Source organism: Cariama cristata, unplaced genomic scaffold (genome assembly GCF_000690535.1).
Source record: "Cariama cristata isolate BGI_N322 unplaced genomic scaffold, ASM69053v1 scaffold283, whole genome shotgun sequence".
Taxonomy (NCBI): domain Eukaryota; kingdom Metazoa; phylum Chordata; class Aves; order Cariamiformes; family Cariamidae; genus Cariama; species Cariama cristata.
Genome location: NW_009606425.1, coordinates 43654 through 64693, shown reverse-complemented (window position 1 = coordinate 64693; position 21040 = coordinate 43654). Strand labels below are relative to the sequence as shown.

At 38.4% G+C, this 21040-nt stretch overlaps 1 protein-coding gene across 5 annotated transcripts in view; it reads right to left on the bottom strand.

Moving 5' to 3' along the window:
* The window catches only part of PAM (peptidylglycine alpha-amidating monooxygenase), an 80867-nt gene that overhangs the window by 25815 nt on the left and 34012 nt on the right, over window positions 1–21040 (bottom strand). For all 5 annotated transcript variants that reach the window (XM_009696337.1, XM_009696338.1, XM_009696339.1 and 2 more), the window contains exons 9-13: window positions 16229–16309; window positions 16039–16115; window positions 15648–15751; window positions 10942–11129; window positions 10202–10270 (exon numbers count right to left, since the gene is read on the bottom strand). In XM_009696337.1, the coding sequence (XP_009694639.1) occupies window positions 10202–10270; window positions 10942–11129; window positions 15648–15751; window positions 16039–16115; window positions 16229–16309 (519 nt within the window). The remainder of the gene's footprint in view (window positions 1–10201; window positions 10271–10941; window positions 11130–15647; window positions 15752–16038; window positions 16116–16228; window positions 16310–21040) is intronic.

The window sequence follows — 21040 nt, the reverse complement described above, 5'->3', positions numbered from 1 at the left end:
ACTCTTTCCTAGTCACAAAAAGAACAACAACAAGCTACAGTTTGTATAAAGGTTTCAGATCCCTAACTCACCACTCATATGCTCATTCTATTTGAACAAAGAAGTTTGCCAGCTTCTTGCTTGAGCCAAAGATATTGCATTCCACCTCTGTTGTGCAATGGTTGCCACAGAATAATTAACTCACCCTGTAAAATAGGTATTGCTTGTTGATTAAAACAAACAAACAAACAACAACAAAGTGCTTCAGTTTACTTGTCTGAAATTAGCTTCTCTTACTATAAAAGAAACTGCTAAGAGATAGGACTCAGTGGAGGACAAGAAGAAAGAGCAGGATAATCCAACTTAAAACCAACAAAAGCCCAGGGAACAATTTTTAAGACAAGGCAGTTTTATAGAAAATTCCAGGAGCTATTAATCAGGGACTCAGTTCCAAGTAGGTTGATCAGTTTTAGTTTTCTCCTAGCACTGAGCCTATGATCGTAACATATGTAAGGAACTTTCAAACAGTGGGGTACAGAGTAAGGTGATTCGAGTACAACATGATCAGTAGGCATAGATGAGATATTTTCCAAGTTTGACTTGTCCTATTAGTGCTTTCATTACACAGGGGTGTGGTAACCACAACAGTTAAGAATATTTAGGAACTGTCTGAACGCATGTTTTCATTGGGCATGCATCAGAGAATGAAAGCGGTCTGAAGTGTAGCTGCTCTGAAACTGTGACCTTTACCTTAAGTAAATGTATTTGAGAAAATGAATATGAAATCTCTACACCTTAAGTTCAAAAGACATTCACGAAGCCTACGTATCTGCCCAGCACCTCTGTATTCTTGGCACAAAGAGTAGGCTGAAGTCTTCTGTCAATTTCTTGGCATCCTAACACCACTCAGATTATTTACAAAGCAGAAAAGATGTGTGCAGATGTGAAAGGGAAGAAGCAAAGCTTCCTGATTACTCAATGTATGCAACTGTTGCCTAAACTCCACGCACTGAATGGAGGCCCCATATTATTTGGGACCAACTTTTTTCAGCTTTGTTTGAGATCTCCAAGCAGATTCCAATAAATTTATAAGCATCATATTTTTAAGAAGTAGTTCAGAATTCACTTCAGATAACTAGCAAAGAGCAGACTCACATTGTTTCTGATTAACAGTTGCTCTCTGCAAAGCAATATCCAATAAACATCGAAGCACAATCTCGTGTTCGTGCTTTACAGCTGTCTTGTACTAGCTGGAACAGTCCAAGGTTGTTTGCCTGAAGATACTTAGTGGGAAAGGAGCACTAGCAAGATGCACCATGTTATTTAGCCTTGTTTGAGATAAGACAGCCTGGCCTTTACATCCCTCTATGTAAAACAGTAAAATATGATTGGCTACAAATACCTACAGTTTATTCTGTTCTGGAGGAAGTGACAGTTGTCAAGACCAACATCTCCAGAATGAAACAAGGCACAAGCATATTCCAGTAAGTTTAAACTTAATTACTATGGCAGTTCTACACTAGGAAAATTCTTTTACAGAACAGTGTTTTGGAAAACAAGTCATACAAACAAATAAAATTAGAACATTGGCAACTTCATTGCAAACCATGAGCTGAACCTCACCTGCTCTCAATAAAAGACCGGATTAGTCTGAGGTTAATGAAAGAGTTTAGTATGTTGACCACCAAGGTCTGGATAAAATCCCAATGGTGATGAACTATCAATGTCTAAAAACAGTCCCTTTTTTTCCGCGCTAGACCATGAGTTCCCCAACTTGCAGTTAGCACTCCCTGTCCATGGTCCTTACGCAGCACACCATTATGTTGTTGGAAGCACCAATTTCCGGTCTGGATGAAGTATCTAGCCACGGTGCTGCAGGATCAAGCTATGAGAGAGATGGGAAGTTCAGCCACAGTAACCCTGTCCAGAGAGCCTGAATGTGTAGCTGTTAAGATACATATGTGAAAACTCATTTTACTGCATTTTAGAAAAAAAGTCAAGAACACCCTGGTGGTGTCCAAGAATTGTCATCTCCAGAATACGTATTTGTGTCATAATGCCTGCATAGTTTCACTGAGACAGTTCAGATAGGCTCCCCAGTCTGTCATTGGCGTTCCAGACTTCTGTTATCAGTCAGACTGAATGGGATTTCAAACACGAAGCCACCACTGCAGCCTTCTAACAAAATGATGTCTTACCATGAAATAATCAGAATTGAGGGATTAAGAGCAGAAATCTAGCAAGCAGTCCTCTGTGTTGACAGGCGACTGGTACTGCAAAGTTTATCTGTGTGTTGCTGCAGCCTAGTTGGTGTGAATGCTTGTACTCTTCTTGAGCATGTCTGACCTGACGTGGAGCCAGTATTTTGGTCCTTTCAAACTCATGTCTCAGTCCTATTATGATTGTAGTAAGAGACAAGTTTTCATAGTTGATTTTGTGCTTCTTCATTATCTCTGAATAAAATGGAGTATATTCTGAGACTGCATGTTTCTGCCTTATCAGGATGTGCTTCTGTTTAGCGTGTTCATCTGGCAAAAATAATCAGTGCTTTGCCTTTTCATAAGTGCTGAAATTAGGGTCCAAATTTTATGGACTCCAACTGTGACTTAGCCTTATCTTAAATCTCAGCTAATGTCTACATTATATGTTAACAGTCGTATCAGAGAATGTGTACTTCAGTTGAGAAACTGTCTTCCTGATGAAGATATGGAAATTTGGCTGCAAGTATCACCTTCTAGACTGTGTCATCATGAATAAATGCCTTCCAAATAAACATTTCTCAAAATAAAAAGCTTAATTCTCTTTGCCTTCTTCGGCTCCTAGATGAAGCTACTAAGCTCATTCTACAGGCATACATAAGATAGCATTGCTGATAGAAAAGAAGGGGAGAAAGGCATGGAAAGACATTGCAGAAGTGAACGAAATCTAATGTCTGTTTGGAGTGACACTGGACACAGTTGGACATAATAGGCCAAAACAACTTTCAAAATGGCTTCTAGTCTGCTATTATTTTTCATGCAAGTCCTACCATACTGATTTAATCTGTTGCTTTGATGAAAGCATTGGAAAGATTCCTGAGAACCAAAAAAATATTAAGTAAGGCTGTTTTCTTTTTGAAGGGATTTGAGGGTCTGGGGGAAGGAGGCATGGATATGAGGACATGAAAAGAGTTAAACTGCTCTAGAGATTCTTGGCCACCATCACTGTCCCTTAAGCACTGTGCACTTATAGCATAGACAAACCGACATGTCTGAAGAACAGGAACTGTATCTGCTCCCAACACATTTCTAAACAGTTTACAGAGCTAAAAAAAAAAAAAGGAAAAAAAGGTGGAAACATAAAATCATTAGCTGTTTTCTTCTATGTCTGCATGTCCCTAAGAAGGCCTTTTGCTACTATTGTAATGTAAATGCACCTTCTTTGATTTTAATTCATTCTTTCTGTTTTTTCTTCAACTGTCAAAGTATTCTAATGTACAGATGTTTTGAGAGTCCAAGCATAGTTTATAAAATCACCAGGTTAAAGGAGTTTTTAACTGGGAAAAAGAGTGTTAAAGGTAAGAGAAAGTATGAAAGAAGATGAAAGAATCTTCACTGAGGATTACATTTTGTTACAGATGTGTGCTCTTCATCAACAAATCAGAACCTGAGACTCAAAACCCAAGCTGATTGCAGTTTTCTAATTGGCCTATTCTTTCCTTTCCTTCCTGATCAGTAATAGGTTCTTGACAAGTATCGATCATTTTGTTACAATAAAATGTATTTATCAGCTACTGCTAAGTGACTAGCAACAAACACAATGGTTTTACTACATAGGACTTTGCTGCGCTCATTTGGATATACTACACATATTTGTAATTCAGGCACACAGTATGCCAGTTCCACCTCAAATTTCTATTTCATGCATTACCTACTTCTAAATACATTTCTTCACACAAAAGGACATATATGAGACTATGTTTATTAAAGAATAGTTCTGGTTTCTTCAATTTATTTCTTTTAAGCATCATCATGCTTTAGTTTTAAAAAAACCAACATGAAAATTATAAAAAAGGAAAACATTTTGCCAATAATAAAAAAAAATTTGGTGTGTTTTATATTTGTGCTATGACTTCATCATTTCTCTGAACTCTTCCTATATAAATATAATGTCCACTTTCCATTTCTTCAAACAAGTTAATGATATTATAAGCAGTTTTTGCAGTTGTTCATTGTTAAGTAGCTTTTTACATTACAGAAAATACCTAGGGAAAGTCCCTTTATAATTTTAAGAACTAGAGAACATAAACCAGTTGTCAAACAGTGAAGTCTGAAACATTTGATTTAAAATGGCTTCCTTCCATGCTTGTTATATTCTTTTCCTGCTTAGGCATGCAACCTACACCAATTGCAATTTTTTTGCTTAGATCTGATGCTCCTTTCTTTGCTGTGCTGAAGATGCTTTTGTAAAGATTATGAATAACCTTATTCTAACTAAATCCAATGCTCATCTTTCATTTACAATTTCAAGCAGGATCTTTCAGTGTTGAAATAACAAGCAAATCCTCTGCTTCTTAATGACACCTCTCTAACTGTAAATATTGTTCTTAATACTTTTCATTAGCATTTTCTTCCAAGGTTCTTCAGTCACCTTTCTTTTACTTTTGTACTGTATTTAAGGGACCTCATATAATCTCTGCGCACCAAACATGCATTCCAAGCCTGAAAAGATCTAAAGATTTTCTCATATTTCTGGCCTTAATCTAAAAACATTTCTAACACTTCATTCTAGGTATCCCACATCAATACTGGAAAGTGAATTTGTCTTCTGTTTCAAGCCTCATCCTTTCTCCTTCAACTGAAGAAATTTTAACCACCTACCAAATTGAACTCCTCTCTTTTCTTACAACCACACACAAACTAGTAAAGGTAAATCATGACAATTTATTTTAGAAAGGAATGTAACTCATAGCTATATGTGCTGGCATAAAAATACATCAAGTCTTACAGGTTGACTCTGCTCCGTTAGGTTTGCCATGTAATTCTATCACAGAAATACACTACTTCATTACCTGAAAAATCAAAGACCTGCCTGCATGCTGATTCTCCTCTCTTCTTCCTTTCAGCACATATCGCACAAGAAATTGTAGGCCTCCCTTCACATTTCCCCCTCCCTTCTTTAAGAAGGAAACAAAAGAGACACGAGTCAGAAAGAAGAGGAGCTATACCTCCTCCTTTCACTTAAATCAATCAGAAATTTCTATTCCAGATACAAAAAGCCTTGTTCAGTACATTTTAATTGTAATGAGCTTTTCACAGAAATGCACAAATAAACAGCAAAATATGCACACTGAACAGACATTTCACTTTCTGAACTCACAGATTCAGCTACAACCTAGCAAAATATTTCCAGCAGTGTACAAGTATTTTTGCAAAAGTATTTATCTCTCTCTGTGTGTATGTGTGCACTCACGTGCAAATGTAGCATACAACAACTGAAAATAATTAAAAGATGGGTTAGGCATCCAACAGGTAATAAATAGCAGAATTATGTGTAACCTTAATTCAGCCCCCATTTTGTATGGATTATGATATCCAGTGTTTCTTACAAAGAAACCTCCTCATCCAATCAATGGGCCATCACTTTATAATTATATTTAATCTCATTCAAAGAATCCCCCTCTAAGCAATCCTGAACAAGTGTTTTAACTGAACAGAAGGACTTCTCTTGACATTTCTATTCTATCACCTCTGTTTATGAAACACACACTTACACTAAATTTCTTCATTATCACAGCCTGTCCTATGAAATTAAGGTCCATAATTACTGCTACTTTGCTAGAATTTACATCCAGAACTGTCATTTAGTGTCCATTCATTTTGGGTGTCCACCTAGAAACATCTAAAAATGTGATTTGACAGGGTACTTAGCATTATATTTCACATCTTACATTCAAAACACTTTCCCAGTCAGTTTCAGTAGAAGCTGTGTATATGCAAGACTTAGCTTCAGTTGTTTGTTTTGTCCATCCTCAAAGACTAGGAAAACAGATCAGGAAATCAGACTTCACAAAGGTCTACCTAGCTACGTAGAACCACTCAGCAACTCTTATCAGAGTCTAGAGTAAAACACATCTTAATAAGAGAGCATCAAATTGCCTTAGATCATGAAGTCATATTATTTCCTTTACATTGCTTTCTATTTCACTTACTATATGCATTCTCATCTCTAAAACAATGAAGTGGAAGTCCAGTGAGCTATTTTTCTATGACCGCACACTTCAAAGTTCTACTTTATAAAAGCTGACTTCAGAATGCTGGACTCAAGCTGTAATATTATTTCAAATGTAGGAAGTTTAATGGGATTTCAGTTAAAACACTCAACTGTGAAAAACTGACCTCACATGAGTCTAGTTGGGACACTCAAAAAGAGAGATATTAAGTTCACTTGCATTGAACTTCACAATTTGAGCTCCTGGAATAACCTGTGCTCATGGTAATCATGAAATAATGGGGGACAAGGGAAAAAACCCCACATTGGCAGTACAACTGACCAATACTGAGAGCAAAATAATCACAACTGTGACTCTCACTTCAGAGTCCATAATCAGAGGCAAAAATATATGTTATTTTTTTTGGTACTAACTTCTGAATTCCCTAAGTCAGACACAAACAAAAAAGTACTTTTTTAGGTGTCACAGTAAATGTTAATGCTAGAAGTAAGATGAGAATAACATCTCTTTTCTCTTCCATGTATGTGTAAGTAACGTACACATGTGTACACACATGGACTTCTAAAACAAAAAATCCAATCTAAATTTTGGTTTTTATGCTGCAAGTGAATTTTCAGTTCAAGCCAGCCTTGATTTTTTTTAAAAAACCATTTAAACATAATTATAGTGACTTTACTAGGAAAAAGGTTTGCCCTTTCTGCTTCAAAATAAAGTTTATGATTACATCTAATGCACACAAAATGAGAAATCAAATCATGAGCCACAGGTCCACAAATTAAATACTGCACATCTGATTAACCATCACCTGTGTATTCTTTCCTTGTTATTAAAGAACTACACCTGCTATTGTTTTTATACAGCTTTCAGGTACAGCAGCAGCTGACTTTCTCAACTGTAAAGGCTGCTTCACTACTTGCATACCAAAACAAACCTAAATTACATTATATTATGCCACAGACTACAGCCAGGAAACTTAACAAACATAATGGAGGCCTTTTTCCACACATGTAGGCCTTTCTTCCACAGGTAAAGAGGAGACATCTACCACACATGGTGAATGCTATGAACAGATAAAAGCTTTTTCACTACTGTACCTATTGAATACAATTTAATCAAACTTCTATTGATGAACAAAAATAAACATAAATAATATTGATTTTGCTAGGGACTTTGTGCTTTAGCAGGAACAGGAAGCTTTCCAATATGCATAAATGCCTAAATCAATTGCATTTCCTACAATAATTAACTTCCTACGAACAGTTTATCTTCACCAAACAGTGACACTGCTGTTTCAGAAACAATATGAGGTCAGTCTCATTAACGTAAGTTCAGTTTAATTTTAACACTACAGGGATTTAGCTTTGTCTTCATGCTGAGTGGTGGTTCACTTTGTGATGGTTACCACTTATTTCAATACATTTACATTGTTTATGAATGTGCTTCTGATGAGAGAAGGTGATGAAATTGAAAATTTAACGTAAAAGCAATGTTGACTCCTGGAGGTGCCAATATAATGAACTGCCTGTGTGTAGCAGGCAGTATGCCTTCTAAACCTATGCCCAGGCAATCATGTAATACACACATTACTAGCATGCAGATACTTTCACACGGCAGGCTTTTGAGGTAAATGCTCAGATTTCATACTACTCACATAAAAATTTGTCTCTTTGACCATGCCTCTACCCCCCAGCTTTCTAAGTATCTCCAGGGCAGTATAACAATTTAACAACTATTTCAGTTTTAGTGAAGTAACAGTGTTTACTTCAGTTACCTGAAACTAAGGAGGGGAAAATTAAGTTGCTACAACATAATGAGTCACTGAGAAAAAAACCATGCAAGATAAAACGCACAATGATGGAAAAATCATTGAAATACTATCTTCAGAGCAAATCAAAGGCTGAATTTATTGAGCAACAGCTTGGCAGCAATAGAACTAATCAAAGCCTGAGTTTTGGTGGATCTGTGTTTTGTAGATTAGCTTATTATACAGAGTATGTTATGCCAGACCATAAAGGGAAACATTTATGTTATAACTTTTATCTCAGTGACAGTATGTATTTGCCTCTATGCAGCTTAGGGGGCCACTGCCCCCTCCCTCCAAACTGTAGAATTTTCCTGTCGTTAAGATCTTGTTCAAATTTGGTTGATACTGGCTAACTCAGTAAGTTACTTGAGGAGATGGACAAACTGGCAACGCAATTACATAAAACTGCTTTGTCCTACAAAACTGCACTCCAGTTTGTATTTAATTCTTACAGGCACATTTTAGCAGATCACTTTAAGCTCCTGGTTTTCCCAGTGTATCTTACCAGCTGCTCATATGCTTGTAGGACCAAAAACCACTTTCTATAACAGTGATCCAACTTTCCCTCTTCGGAAGCAAAAATAAAACCAAACCTGATCTGGTTTTTCCTTTTGCTTTTTTTGCTCACACACACATAATTCAATTGAAGTTAGAGTTGTATCAATGTGAAATTGAAGCTAGGCTCCTGTAAACAATGAGAGAATTTATCTTGCACTACCAATTCAGAACATAACCCAAAATTCTCTTACAGCAAGTACTGTGTTTTGGTATTTCACATCATGAACCCAACTAATTTCAAATGGACAAAACAATGCAGTGTGTTTCCATAGAAACATGTTAGATGAGGATGTACACTAAATCGTGGTCTCGGCAAACGAGACTGCATTGCAGAAATGTGGCTTTGAAATACATTTCAAAGACAAACGAAAAAGATTTTAAAAAGAGGACCTTGTTTGAACATTGTTTCAAACATTATTGAATTCAATAAAAGACACAAGTAACAAGATCCTCAGCCAAATGCTAATGCACTTAGTAATGTAAGGGTGAAGCAGCTTGCCAGTATAAGTCTTGATCTAAATTTGTAAGCAGCTAGCTCATTGTGCTCTAGAATAGGCTTAAAAAAATTAGAAATTTATTTCTTTCTAAAAAAAATCCATCTTGAATTGACTATGATAAGTTTCAGATATGGAATTATAAATATTGTCTCTAGTAGTTTAACATACTTTCAGTTAAGATGCTCTTATACTCTAGGAGCTAGTTTTTATGTAACTAACTTAATTATTGGAGTTAACTCTGCAAAATGGCAGAGGATATAGAAAATCTAACCCCTTTGGGAGATGTTACAAAAAATCCTAAACACTGGTCTAATCTTTGCTCTCATTAAAGGCAAAAGGAAATTTGCCTTTAATTTATTCAGTCCTTGAACCTCAACATTGTTCAATGAAAACAGTATGAAACTGTAGCTGACGAGGCCTTCTTAGTATGAAAAAAAATCTTGATACTAAACCAATATTTATCTAACAGCATATGGTCCACAAGAACTTTAAAGTACAATCTTATTTTAATATATTTCTGAAACACAAATAACATTCAGCATATTTCTAGAAGCTTTGTAACAGTCATGGATTTTTTCCTGCAACTGAGTACTGCACATATTTTTGCATGACTTGTTATGTGTATATGCACATATACACAAATGTAGTGAAAAATAAGTCAGCATTAAACATTAGCTGCACCCAAACCACTGCATGTACAACCAATATTGAAGCACAAGAACATATTATTCGCTAATATATACATAGTAATACAAACTGAGAAACAGGTGAAGAGCTAATAGCAGATAGTTACATATAGAATATAGAATAGTTACATACTATAGGACTACTTCTTTGTGTCCATTCTTTAGGATTGCACTTACAGATAAATTACAGCCTTCTTTAGCAAATTAAACCAAGAACAGGAAAATCTGCTGAGATTAAAATACACTAATAAATTTCACCTACAAGGCTAGAGATCAGTGGTAGACTAATTTTTTAAATTATTTATTATATCATTCAATCATGCTAACTGTTTGGAATATTGCAAATTGCATCAATTAAAGATAAAAAGATTAAAAACTTCATCACTCATTAACAATCAGGATATAATTTATCAGTATTTTACATTACTGAGTCCCTTACAGGACACAGAAATAAACAAGTACATACCCTGATCCAAAATCTCTTCCTCTTCTTTTTTGGCCTGCTGCAAAGAAGTTTTATCAGTATCCTTGGTTTCTGAAAAATGGATTTAAGATATGATGTTAAGCTCTGTGTGTGAATGGAATTGAGTATCTTCCTACTTAGGAGAAAAAGCCCTTCTGGAATGAACATTTGGTATTTTTACCTATCTATAGTAGTTGAACCAAAGAGTGCAGTTGTTGAATAACTGGAATAAAAAATTAAGATTTGTACTTTGCTACACAGATATACCAGTGAGATTACTTCTGGATAATACTGCTGCTGCAACTTATATGCCTACTAGTATTCAATATAAACATTTAATTCCTTCCACAACAAGGCAGTGGGATCCAGAAAACTACAGAAATGTTATGATTCAACTTTGTAGGAAATAGACAGACAATAAAGCAAATATTAAGAAACTGTAATATAAAGTACTGATACTTGGCATAGAAAAGAGGTCAATCTTTTGGGTACACAGCTCATGTAGCTATAAAAATATGTTGGAAATTGAACGACAACAATAGGAAGAAACGGACAAAAGACTGTGGCAGACATTTCCACCAAAAAAAGAGAGCAGAATCCCATGATGGTCTATAATTAGCAATTTGAATTTTATTCAGAAATGCATTTCCTTCTTATGAAAATTTAGTATATCAAAGCAACACAGACAAACACATCAGTGAGCATAAAAAGACTTGGATAACATGGATTACAAGTTTTTTTACCTTCATGATGTCCATGCGTCATCTTTAGCATATCAGACTTGACTGGAATAGGAATATTTGCCTCCTGTGGTATATTTCTGAACATCTCAGGGTTTGCATTCTGTGTGCAGGTCATATATGAGACAGCATGCTTGGCTTCCATATAGTACATAATGTAAAAATTACACATTTCATCATTAGCTGTACCCCTACACAACACAGGAAGAAGATGTAGCAGTTAGGAAAAAATGAGCTGAATACAGCTGTTATTCAATTCATCGAACTTGTTTAACGGAATATTAAGAAGTTGCAATGAAATGTTTAGATGTCTCACTAAAACATTCAATAGCTTCATTGCAACGCATATAAAAAGTTTCTCTCAGTTTATACCACAGAATATAGGTTTGCACAAACTCCCCAGGTATCTCAGGAAATTCCTAACAATTTGGTTTTGATTCTACAGAAAATTGCAGTAACTATTTAAACTGCTCTTCCTTCTCATTTCCCCAGTGTACTCCTCATAGTCCCCAGTGTGTCACCAACTATGCCTGTGTTCTGAAGAAATACGACAGAGCTGTATCATTCATTACATCACTATTCATATACTTCTCTATCAATCTGGGACAAACCTGATTTAAAATTGTTGCAAATAATGTCTGTGTTTCATTTCAGCAGTTATCTTTTATGACAGTTCCCCCCCCCGCCTTGTTCAAGTGGATCCATTTATTGGCCAATCACACTGGTTCTAATTCAGGAAAACTTAAATTTCTTTACATATTAAGATACCATAAATATCTCTTCAAGAGAACATAGCACGGACATCTTGAGAATAACTTGATCACAAGCTTCTGTAAGGAACACATGAGTGCAAGAGCAATGATTAAACACTAGCAAAATTCAGTTCTTTGATAAATGTTGTGCATGTACTTGAAAGAGAAGAGGCTCTTCTGTGCTGCTACATAATCCTGTCCTCAACAGAAAAAACAGCTGGTACGAGAAAGAATTTTTTGTGAACAATATTACTTTGTGAAGCTGACAATACAGAGCCTCTTTGCAACTGTGATCTGTTTCTGTTTTTTTCCTCTGCCATAGAGGTTGATATCTTTTATTTATAGCTACAATCCTGACAATGGAATAAGCTACGACTTACAAAAAAAGGTTCACAGAATAAAGGTTTTACATTTTAATTAGCTTTCAGAATTAACCAGTGAGCCCACACCCATATAAAGATATGGGGGTGGCCTATTAGCTGTTTGCAAAAGACGTCAGTGCTGACTTTTCCAGCAGCATCCTGCAGCATTCATTTATTCACCATAGCAACAATAATGACACCAGCCAGAGGGGAGACAGGAGGAACATGGGAAAAGAGACTGTTTCAAAAGAGGAACTGGTATTTTTCCATGCATTGAAAATTTAGTATCCCTTGGAGACTGCAAAAATCAGACTCTGACTTGGGAAGCTCTGCTTAAGCTTTTAGAAAGCATTAACTTCACTGTTAGACTCTCAATACCTGTCACTATGATTGCCTCCTCTTTAAAACTCCTGTAGAAAAGGGGATGTGCAACCCATATGAACTCTGGTTCACCTGGCACATGTTACTGTGTTTGAACATTTCACAGGTGATCATTTTAAATATTTACAGTTCAAAAAAGAGAAAAAAACAAAACCCAAACCAAAACTCTGTGAACAACAGTTTCAGCAAATTCAGAGAAAATCAGGAATCCTTCCATTAGATATTTGAACTCCTGAGAAAAGCAGTTTTGTGAGTTTAATGAGCAGAAATGTTGATGCACGAGTTAAAAAGAAGTAAAATAAAAGAATTCTTGTTAACCACCTTCACACCACTGCCATAGGTATCTAGAACCATATCCAGATCTTGCTATATTAACACTACACAGTGAAGCATAATGAAACTGGATTTAGCATTGAAAGCAAGATAATACAGTTAAAGAATCTTAAATACTGAATGGGAATGTTTTGCTACAGGCACATAAACCTTCTCTTGAATGGTACAAAACCTCTTAAACATATTTTGAAAGGAAAAGATACAGGTTGTACTATTTTTAAACAATACATGTTTTCAACAATACATTGCACTGCAACTGGAAAAACAAGCAGCCACTGTGGCCAATGGCACTTTCCTTTACAGAGACATGATTTTTACACAGAGTGGGCTGCAGTTCTTTGATACCCCTTAGACTGGTAAGCTATATATGCTACTTGACACTCTAATGTTTACTCTGAAACACCATTAAGTTATCTGTTATAAAACTGCAGTGGCTGCTTGCATGGAGTACTTACTGGTCTGTAGCAAAGACTAGAAGAAATCTTGCTTTATAAATTAGGATTAGTTGATGTCCTTCTTATTTGACAAAGGATAATTCAACCCTTTAATTTGCAAAAGTTTGAGCTTGAGGAGAAATCCAGCTAACTGAAATGGATGATTTATAAAACTTTTGAAACAGTGACTCCTGCCTCACCTCTTTATACCAAAGACATTGTCTGTGCTCACGTAATTACCCTGAAATTGTATGTAGTCATCTGCACAAGCAAAATCAGGTTTCACTTCTGAACCTTGGTTTGCCAAACTCTACACATTTAAAAGGCGTGCCTCAATACTTAATTTAATTTCTCAGACTAGGAGAGGAAGCAGGATGAGAAAGGTTAGTGTGAACCATGGAGGTCATGAGATAATTTAAGATAATAGAAAGCAGTTAGCGTAACTAAAGAAAAATATGAAAAAAAACAAGACCAATTGTGTAAAGAAACAAACAGCACAGTAAGGAAGGTATAAAAACAAAACAAGAATATCTATCCTCTCTCCCCAAGTTAGATACTAAGTAACAGACTTGACCAAAAAGGACACTTCATTCATATGAAAGGGACTAGTTGACTATCATAGAAATAATTACACAGTTAAGAAAGTATAACATTGAGAATATGCCATGTTTTAACTTCAGTTAGCATATATTATGAATGGTTAAGTTTTAACTGATCAGCTTTGGAAAGGTGAATGAACAAAGTGAACTCTTGAGTTTGTTTTAGCCCTGCCTTCTATGTATATTAAAGATAAATCACATAAGGAATTTAAGACCTTTTTTCCAGCTAGTTTATGAAAAAACAAGAACACAGGCAGAAAATTAAATACAGTGACTGGGAAAGTGAACATGCAGACTTGATCTGATCCTTTTCAGATATGTATTATTTCACAGCTTTCCTTTCACATATGCATTTCACATTTTTTCAGTATTTATATTTGGAACTCAAAGGTCCTTTTAATATTTCTTTTGGACCAACAAGTCATTCTGAATGGGAGCAAGACAACTGCAATATCAGGATAACATTTTCCAAGATTTAAAGAACTTTCATTTGCATTGTGAATGCATTCCCTTTCATCCATTCATTTCATATTATGGTGAAAATTATTTTCCAACCATATATACTTCCGTATTATGCATCAGTTTTTGTGTAATAGTTTAAATATTTGCTTAAAATGCTTACGCGTTGTTTCTCAAAATTCATAGGCAGAAATTATGTAATAAAAATGTAAAGGTCTGCTTCTTTCTTTAATTTCCATTCCTATTACTTCCTCACTGAAAGCACACTAGTACATTTAAAGAAAAGACCACAATTGTCCTAGGACTGTTTCTTAGACTGTAAGGATTATTCAATAAAGAGGAACCACTTCAGGGAATGTTACAGAAACGTGACAGAAACTTTTAGAACTTGCTAAAAAAAGGTCTACAGTTAAATTAAGGGTTTGGATATATTTTTGTTAGCGTTATGATCTTTGCAAAAACCTTTTCTCAAAGAATTCATTTTGATTCAGCTGCTACTCATCAGTATTTCAACTAGCCCCTGAAAGGTGAGAAATCTGTCTTGAATCCTTAACCCCCTACTGAGATGCAATCTTAGGGTGCTCAGTGCAGTAAAAAACTCATCCCTTGGGGTGCTGCAGCACATACTTCCAGAACAGAGAGATTTCTGCAAGGTATCTTTATATCTCCACATAGGCAGTAAATCATGGTTCAAAGAACTGAAGCCAGTTAAAAGAATATTAATATTGCATCTATTTTACAGTTGTATTTGTCAACTTGGTCTTATAGAGGTCTGTCTGTCATCTTTGGCTGAATAGCATCACTGACAAACACAGTTCAGATTTTCCTATTTATTATTATTAGTTATCTATGTTTTTACTGTTTTTCATAAAAGCCTGTATATTTTTATATTGAAAAAATGTAACTGGTATATTATTCCAAATTTTTAAGGTTAGATTTTATGATGGGTCAAAATTTACCAGAATTTTACAAGCTTGCTTAAATTTTCTTTCTGAAATAATGAAGAGAAATTGTGAAGCTTTATTTTTTTATTTTAGACAGTAAATAACTTCAAATGCTTAAAAAAATTACATTTTTAGAATGGATATTCTGAATCCTTCTCTAAGTAAAGAACTGCTCAACATCTTAGTAAGGTGTTTGGCAGCATAGCTTCACCTGAGAAATGTTCTGAACAAATCAGCAAAGTGGTTATTCACATAAGTAAAGGCAATGAACATTGTGTAGGGTTAAATCTTTAGCAGACTAGACAGTAAAATAGACCATTCTGGCAGAATTTAACAGTTTGTTAGAATCATCTTGGAAGAAAACATGAAACAAATACATTTCTACGCATAACCAACACCTTGGGAAAAAATAGTTAGGAAACTGAGAAAATAAGAGAAAATTTACCCTATATGTGTCTCTGTAGCTCTGCCTTCACCACTGAACACACACCTAGCTGCTAGGATATCATCATAGCTAACATCTACAGGATGTTCTACTGGATAGAATGCCTGAAAGAGAGGATGATTCACCATAGTTAGTGAAAATGCCTTATTTATGTCAATATACACACACAAAAGAATGACAGTGCTACACATCTGAATAGTAATTTCAGAATAGTTTTTGCATCATAATGTAATCATGATAATATCTGGCAGTACTCACTTCCAGTGGCACACCACCACGTACCAGCGGAAACTCCATGACGCAAATCTGTGGGTACATCACTGCCAATAAAGCTTCTCAGTTTTAAATAAAAGTAATTACAAATTACAGTTAGAATTAAAAACCAACCAACCTGTGGTAGTTGTGGACTCTGTCTACCAATCAATGTCCATTGACCGTTTCTCACTCTGTATCCACTCACTACTTTGCCTATAACATACCAATACGTATGTGAACATGAGACATACTTCTAAAAAAATGTTACAGTGTCAGCATTTTACTGTTAAGTATTTGATATTTCTATGTTACAATAAAACTCTTACCTAGTCTGTGTGTATGAACTCTGTAGGCAAAAAGGTGCATTGGAAACCTTTTGTAATGGCAGGCAATGTCTGCATCAACAGCTGTTAAAATATGATGGCAATAAACAAAGACAATTTATTTATCAAACAGAGAAAAGTTACAGTACTGTACCTCATTCAGTGTGGTTTACAAAAGGAACACCTACACTACACAACAGACAATTTCAAAAGATATGGGATAATATCTTATGCAGTATCTATCTCAAGACATCTGTAAAGAAAAACTAATAAAATATGGTACAAGTCACCTGAAAATTAATTTCTGTGATGATGTACATACCAAATGGGACTGAATCTCAGTAGTATTTTTTCCAGCATACCCTATTATTATTTAACAAAGTAATACATTTGTTACAGACTATGTTGAGGGACACTTAAAATAAACATAGCTATAGAATCATAGACTGGTTTAGGTTGGAAAAGACCTTTAAGATCATTGAGTCCAACCATAAACCTAGCATGGCCAAGGCCACCACTAAACCATGTCCCTCAGCACCACATCTACGTGCCTTTTAAATGCCTCCAGGGATGGTGACTCAATTACTTTCCAGGGCAGCCTGTTCCAGTGCCTGACAACCCTTTCAGTGAAGAAATTTTTCCTAATATTCAATCTAAACCTCCCCTGGGGAAAATTGAGGCCACTTCCTCTTGTCCTATCACTCATTACTTGGGAGGAGAGACTGACCCCCACCTCACTACAACCTCCTTTCAGGTAGTTGTAGAGGGTGATAAGGTCTCCCCTCAGCCTCCTTTTCTCCAGGCTAAACAACCCCAGCTCCCTCAGCCGCTCCCCATAAGACTTGTGCTCTAGACCTTTCACCACCTTCGTTGCACTTCTCTAGACACACTCCAGCACCTCAATGTCTGTCCTCTAGTGACAGGCCCAAAATTGAACACAGCACTCGAGGTGTGGCCTCACCAGGGCCAAGTACAGAGGGACGATCACTTCCCTGGTCCTGCTGGTCACACTGTTTCTGATACAAGCCAGGATGCGACTGAACTTCTTGGCCACCTGGGCATTCCAGCCACTCTTCCCCAAGCCTGCAGTGTTGCATGGGGTTGTTATGACCCAAGTGCAGGACCCAGCACTTAGCCTTGTTGAATTTCATATAGTTAGCCTCATGCATTGATCCAGCCTGTCCAGATCCCTCTGTAGGGCCTTCCTACCCTCAAGCAGTTCAACACTCCCATCCAACTTGGTGTTGACTGCAAACTTACTGAGGGTGCACTCAATCCCTCGATCCCCTCGTCCAGATCATTGATAAAGATGTTAAACACAACTGGCCCCAATATCAAGCCCTGGGGAACACCACTTGTGACCGGCTGCCAACCGGATTTAACTCAATTCACCACCACTCTCTGGGCCCAGCCATCCAGCCAGTTTTTCACCCAGCAAAAAGCATGCCCATCCAAGCCATGAGCAGCCGGTTTCTCCAGAAGAATGCTGTGGGAAACAGCATCAAAAACTTTACTAAAAAGTCCAAAAAACCACCACCTACAGCCTTTCCCTCATCCACTAAGCGGGTCACTTTGTCATAGAAAGAGATCAGGTTAGTCAAGCAGGACTTGCCTTTCATAAACCCATGCTGACTGAGCCTGATCACCTGGTTGTCCTGTATGTGCCCCTTGATGGCACTCAGGATGATCTGCTCCATAACCTGCCTCAGCATCCAGGCTGTCAGGCCTTAGTTCCCTGGATCCTCCTTCTGGCCCTTCTTGTAGATGGATGTCACATTCGCTCACCTCCAGTCAACTGGAACCTCACTGGTTACCCAGGACTGCTGATAAACGACGGAAAGTGGCTTGTCAAGTACTTCCACCAGCTCCCTCAGTACCCTTGGGTGGATCCCATCTGGCCCCATAGACTTGTGTGTGTCCAAGTGGTGTAGCAGATTGTTAACAACTTCCTCTTGGATTATGGGGGCTTCATTCCGCTTCCCATTCCTGTCTTCCTGATCAAGGGGCTGGGTACCTGAAGAACTGGTCTTGCTACTAAAGGCTGTGGCAAAGCAGGCATTATGTACCTCAGCCTTTTCCTCAGCCTTTATCAGTGTGTTTCCCTCCACATCCAACAAAGGATGGAGATTCGCCTCAGCCCTCTTGTTGTTCATGTATTTATAGTAACATTTTTAATTGTCTTTTTAGAGCAGTAGCCAGATTAAGTTCTATCTGGGTTTCAGCCCTTCTGATTTTCTCCCTGCATAACCTCACAACACCCTTCCAGTCCTCCTGAGTTGTCTGCCTCTTATTCCAAAAAGTTATAAGCTCTCCTTTTTTTCCTGAGTTCCAGCCAAAGCTCTCTGTTCAGCCAGGCCAGTCTTCTTCCCCGATGGCTTGGTTTTTGGCACATGGGGACGGCCTGCTGCTGTGCCTTTAAGAGTCCTTCTTGAAGAATGCCCAGCCTTCCTGAACCCCTTTCCCCTTCAGGACTGCCTCCTAAGGGACTCTGTCAACCAGACTCCTGAACAGGCCAAAGTCTGCCCTCTGAAAGTCTAAGTTAGCAGTTTGTCTCACCCCCCTCCCTTCTTCTCCAAGGATCAAGAACTCTTATAATTTCATGATCACTATGCCCAAGACAGCCTCCAACCATCACATCACCCACAAGTCCTCCTCCATTCACAAACAGCAGGTTCAGTGGAGCACCTGCCCTAGCTGGCTCCCTCACCAGCTGTGTCAGGAAGTTACCTTCCACACACTCCAGGAACCTCCTAGATTGTTTCCTCTCCGCTGTGTTGTATTTCCAGCAGACATCTGATAGGTTGAATTCCCCCATGAGAACAAGGGCTACGAATCATGAGACTTTTCCCCAGTGTTATAGAACATTTCATCTACCTCTTCATCCTGGTTGAGTAGTTTGTAGCAGAATCCCACCATGATGTCTGCCTTGTTGGCCTTCCCCCTGATTCTTACCCATAAACACTCAACTCTACCATCATTAAGCTCTAGACAGTCAAAACACTTCCTAATATACAGGGCCACCCCACCACTTTTCCTTTCCTGCCTGTCCCTTCAAGCTCTAGACAGTCAAAACACTTCCTAATATACAGGGCCACCCCACCACTTTTCCTTTCCTGCCTGTCCCTTCGGAAGAGTTTATAGCCATCCACTGCAGCACTCCAGTTATGTGAAACATCCCACCATGTTTCTGTGATGGCAACTGTGTCATAGTTTTTTTGCTGCACAATAGCTTCCAGCTCCTCCTGTTTGCTTCCCATGCTACATGCATTGGCAGAGATGTGGAGGGATCAGTAGCCCAGATGAAGTACCTTTTTGGGGGAAGAAGCCCTAATTCCTACATGAGCATTCTCAGACTCTTCCATAGTATTTAACCCATCAATGACCCTTGTGCCTTTACTGTCGCTTGGCTCTCCATCCTCTACCTCCTCTGTGGCGGCAGACCCAAGGACCTTGTTAGCATAGCATCCCTCAAACATTGACACGTCACCCCCAGGCATACCTCTGGCAAACTTTGTTTTATCCCTTTCCCCCTTCAAATCTAGTTTAAAGGTCTCTCGATAAGCCCTGCTAATTCCTGTGCAAAGATCCTTTTCCTGCTTAGCGACAGGCATACCCTGTCTGTTGCCAGCAGGTGTGGTGTCATATAGGCTGACCTGTGATCAAAAATGCCAAAATTCTGCTGATGACACCAGTCTTGAAGCCAGTTACTGATATGCTGGCTCTGCCTGTTTCTGACCTCATCATTCCCTGCAGCTGTGGGAACAGACGAGAACACTGCTTGTGCTCTTGATCCCTTAACCAGTTATCCCAGTCTCTCTTGATTCGGACTTCTAGTTCCAACCTCATCACTGCCTATCTGAAAAATGAGTAATGGATGATAATCTGAGGGCTGCACTAGGGTAGGAATCTTTCTCTTCATGTCCTTAACCTGCACCCCAGGGAGGCAGCACACTGCCCCAGAGAGTGGATCCGATCACCATATTGGGCCTTCTGATCCCTGCAGGAGAGAGTCTCCTACAACAACCACCCTTAAAGCAGTTTTGATGCCAGGCTGACGCTGACTTAACCTCAGCAACTTCAAGTCAGATGAACCATCGTCCTTGTTATTGTTTGATTCCACTTGCAGAGCCTCATACCTATTTTGCAAGGGCACCAGGGAAGGTGGGGCAGTCACCGAGGAGACACGCCTGCCGTGCCTGGCAGGAGCTTGTCGCCGTTGCTCCTTATCTTCCAAGTTACTGTGTTCAGCCAGGTGCAGAGGAGACAGGGAATCCTCCGTATCATGCATCCTGTCTGCGTGTTGGGCCTGTCTCAGGAAAGGCACGGTGCAGTTCCAGTAGTCTATTTCTCTCTCACATTCCCTGGTACTCCTCAGTCTACTCAACTCCTCCTGGAGCTCTGTCACTCAGTGGAGGACTTCCTCTACCTGGACACATCTCCATCTCCCACAGTTGGGCTCACTGCTGCCATCCGGTACTGGCACAAGAGCAGGGCAAACTCTGCAGCCCAACACCTGGGTGGCAGCGTGTTGCCTCCAGAGCTCAGTCTGGGACACTGTGTCACTCTTCTGGGTGCTGAGCTTAGATAGGCCATGGCTTTCTGCCACGTGGATACCATTGCTCCCTGGTCGAGGTGGCAAAGCTTCAGCACCCTTCCTGCGTGCCTTTGCATGCAAACTGCTGCACTTCGCCCTGTTTGCTCACCCTGGTTGCTGGCCCTCCTTAGGGCCATTTAAATCTCCTGCAGTTGCTCCTGGCAATGCCCAGGACATGTCAGCCTCGCTTGCAAGAGCTGCTGGTTCCTGGCAGGACTCGC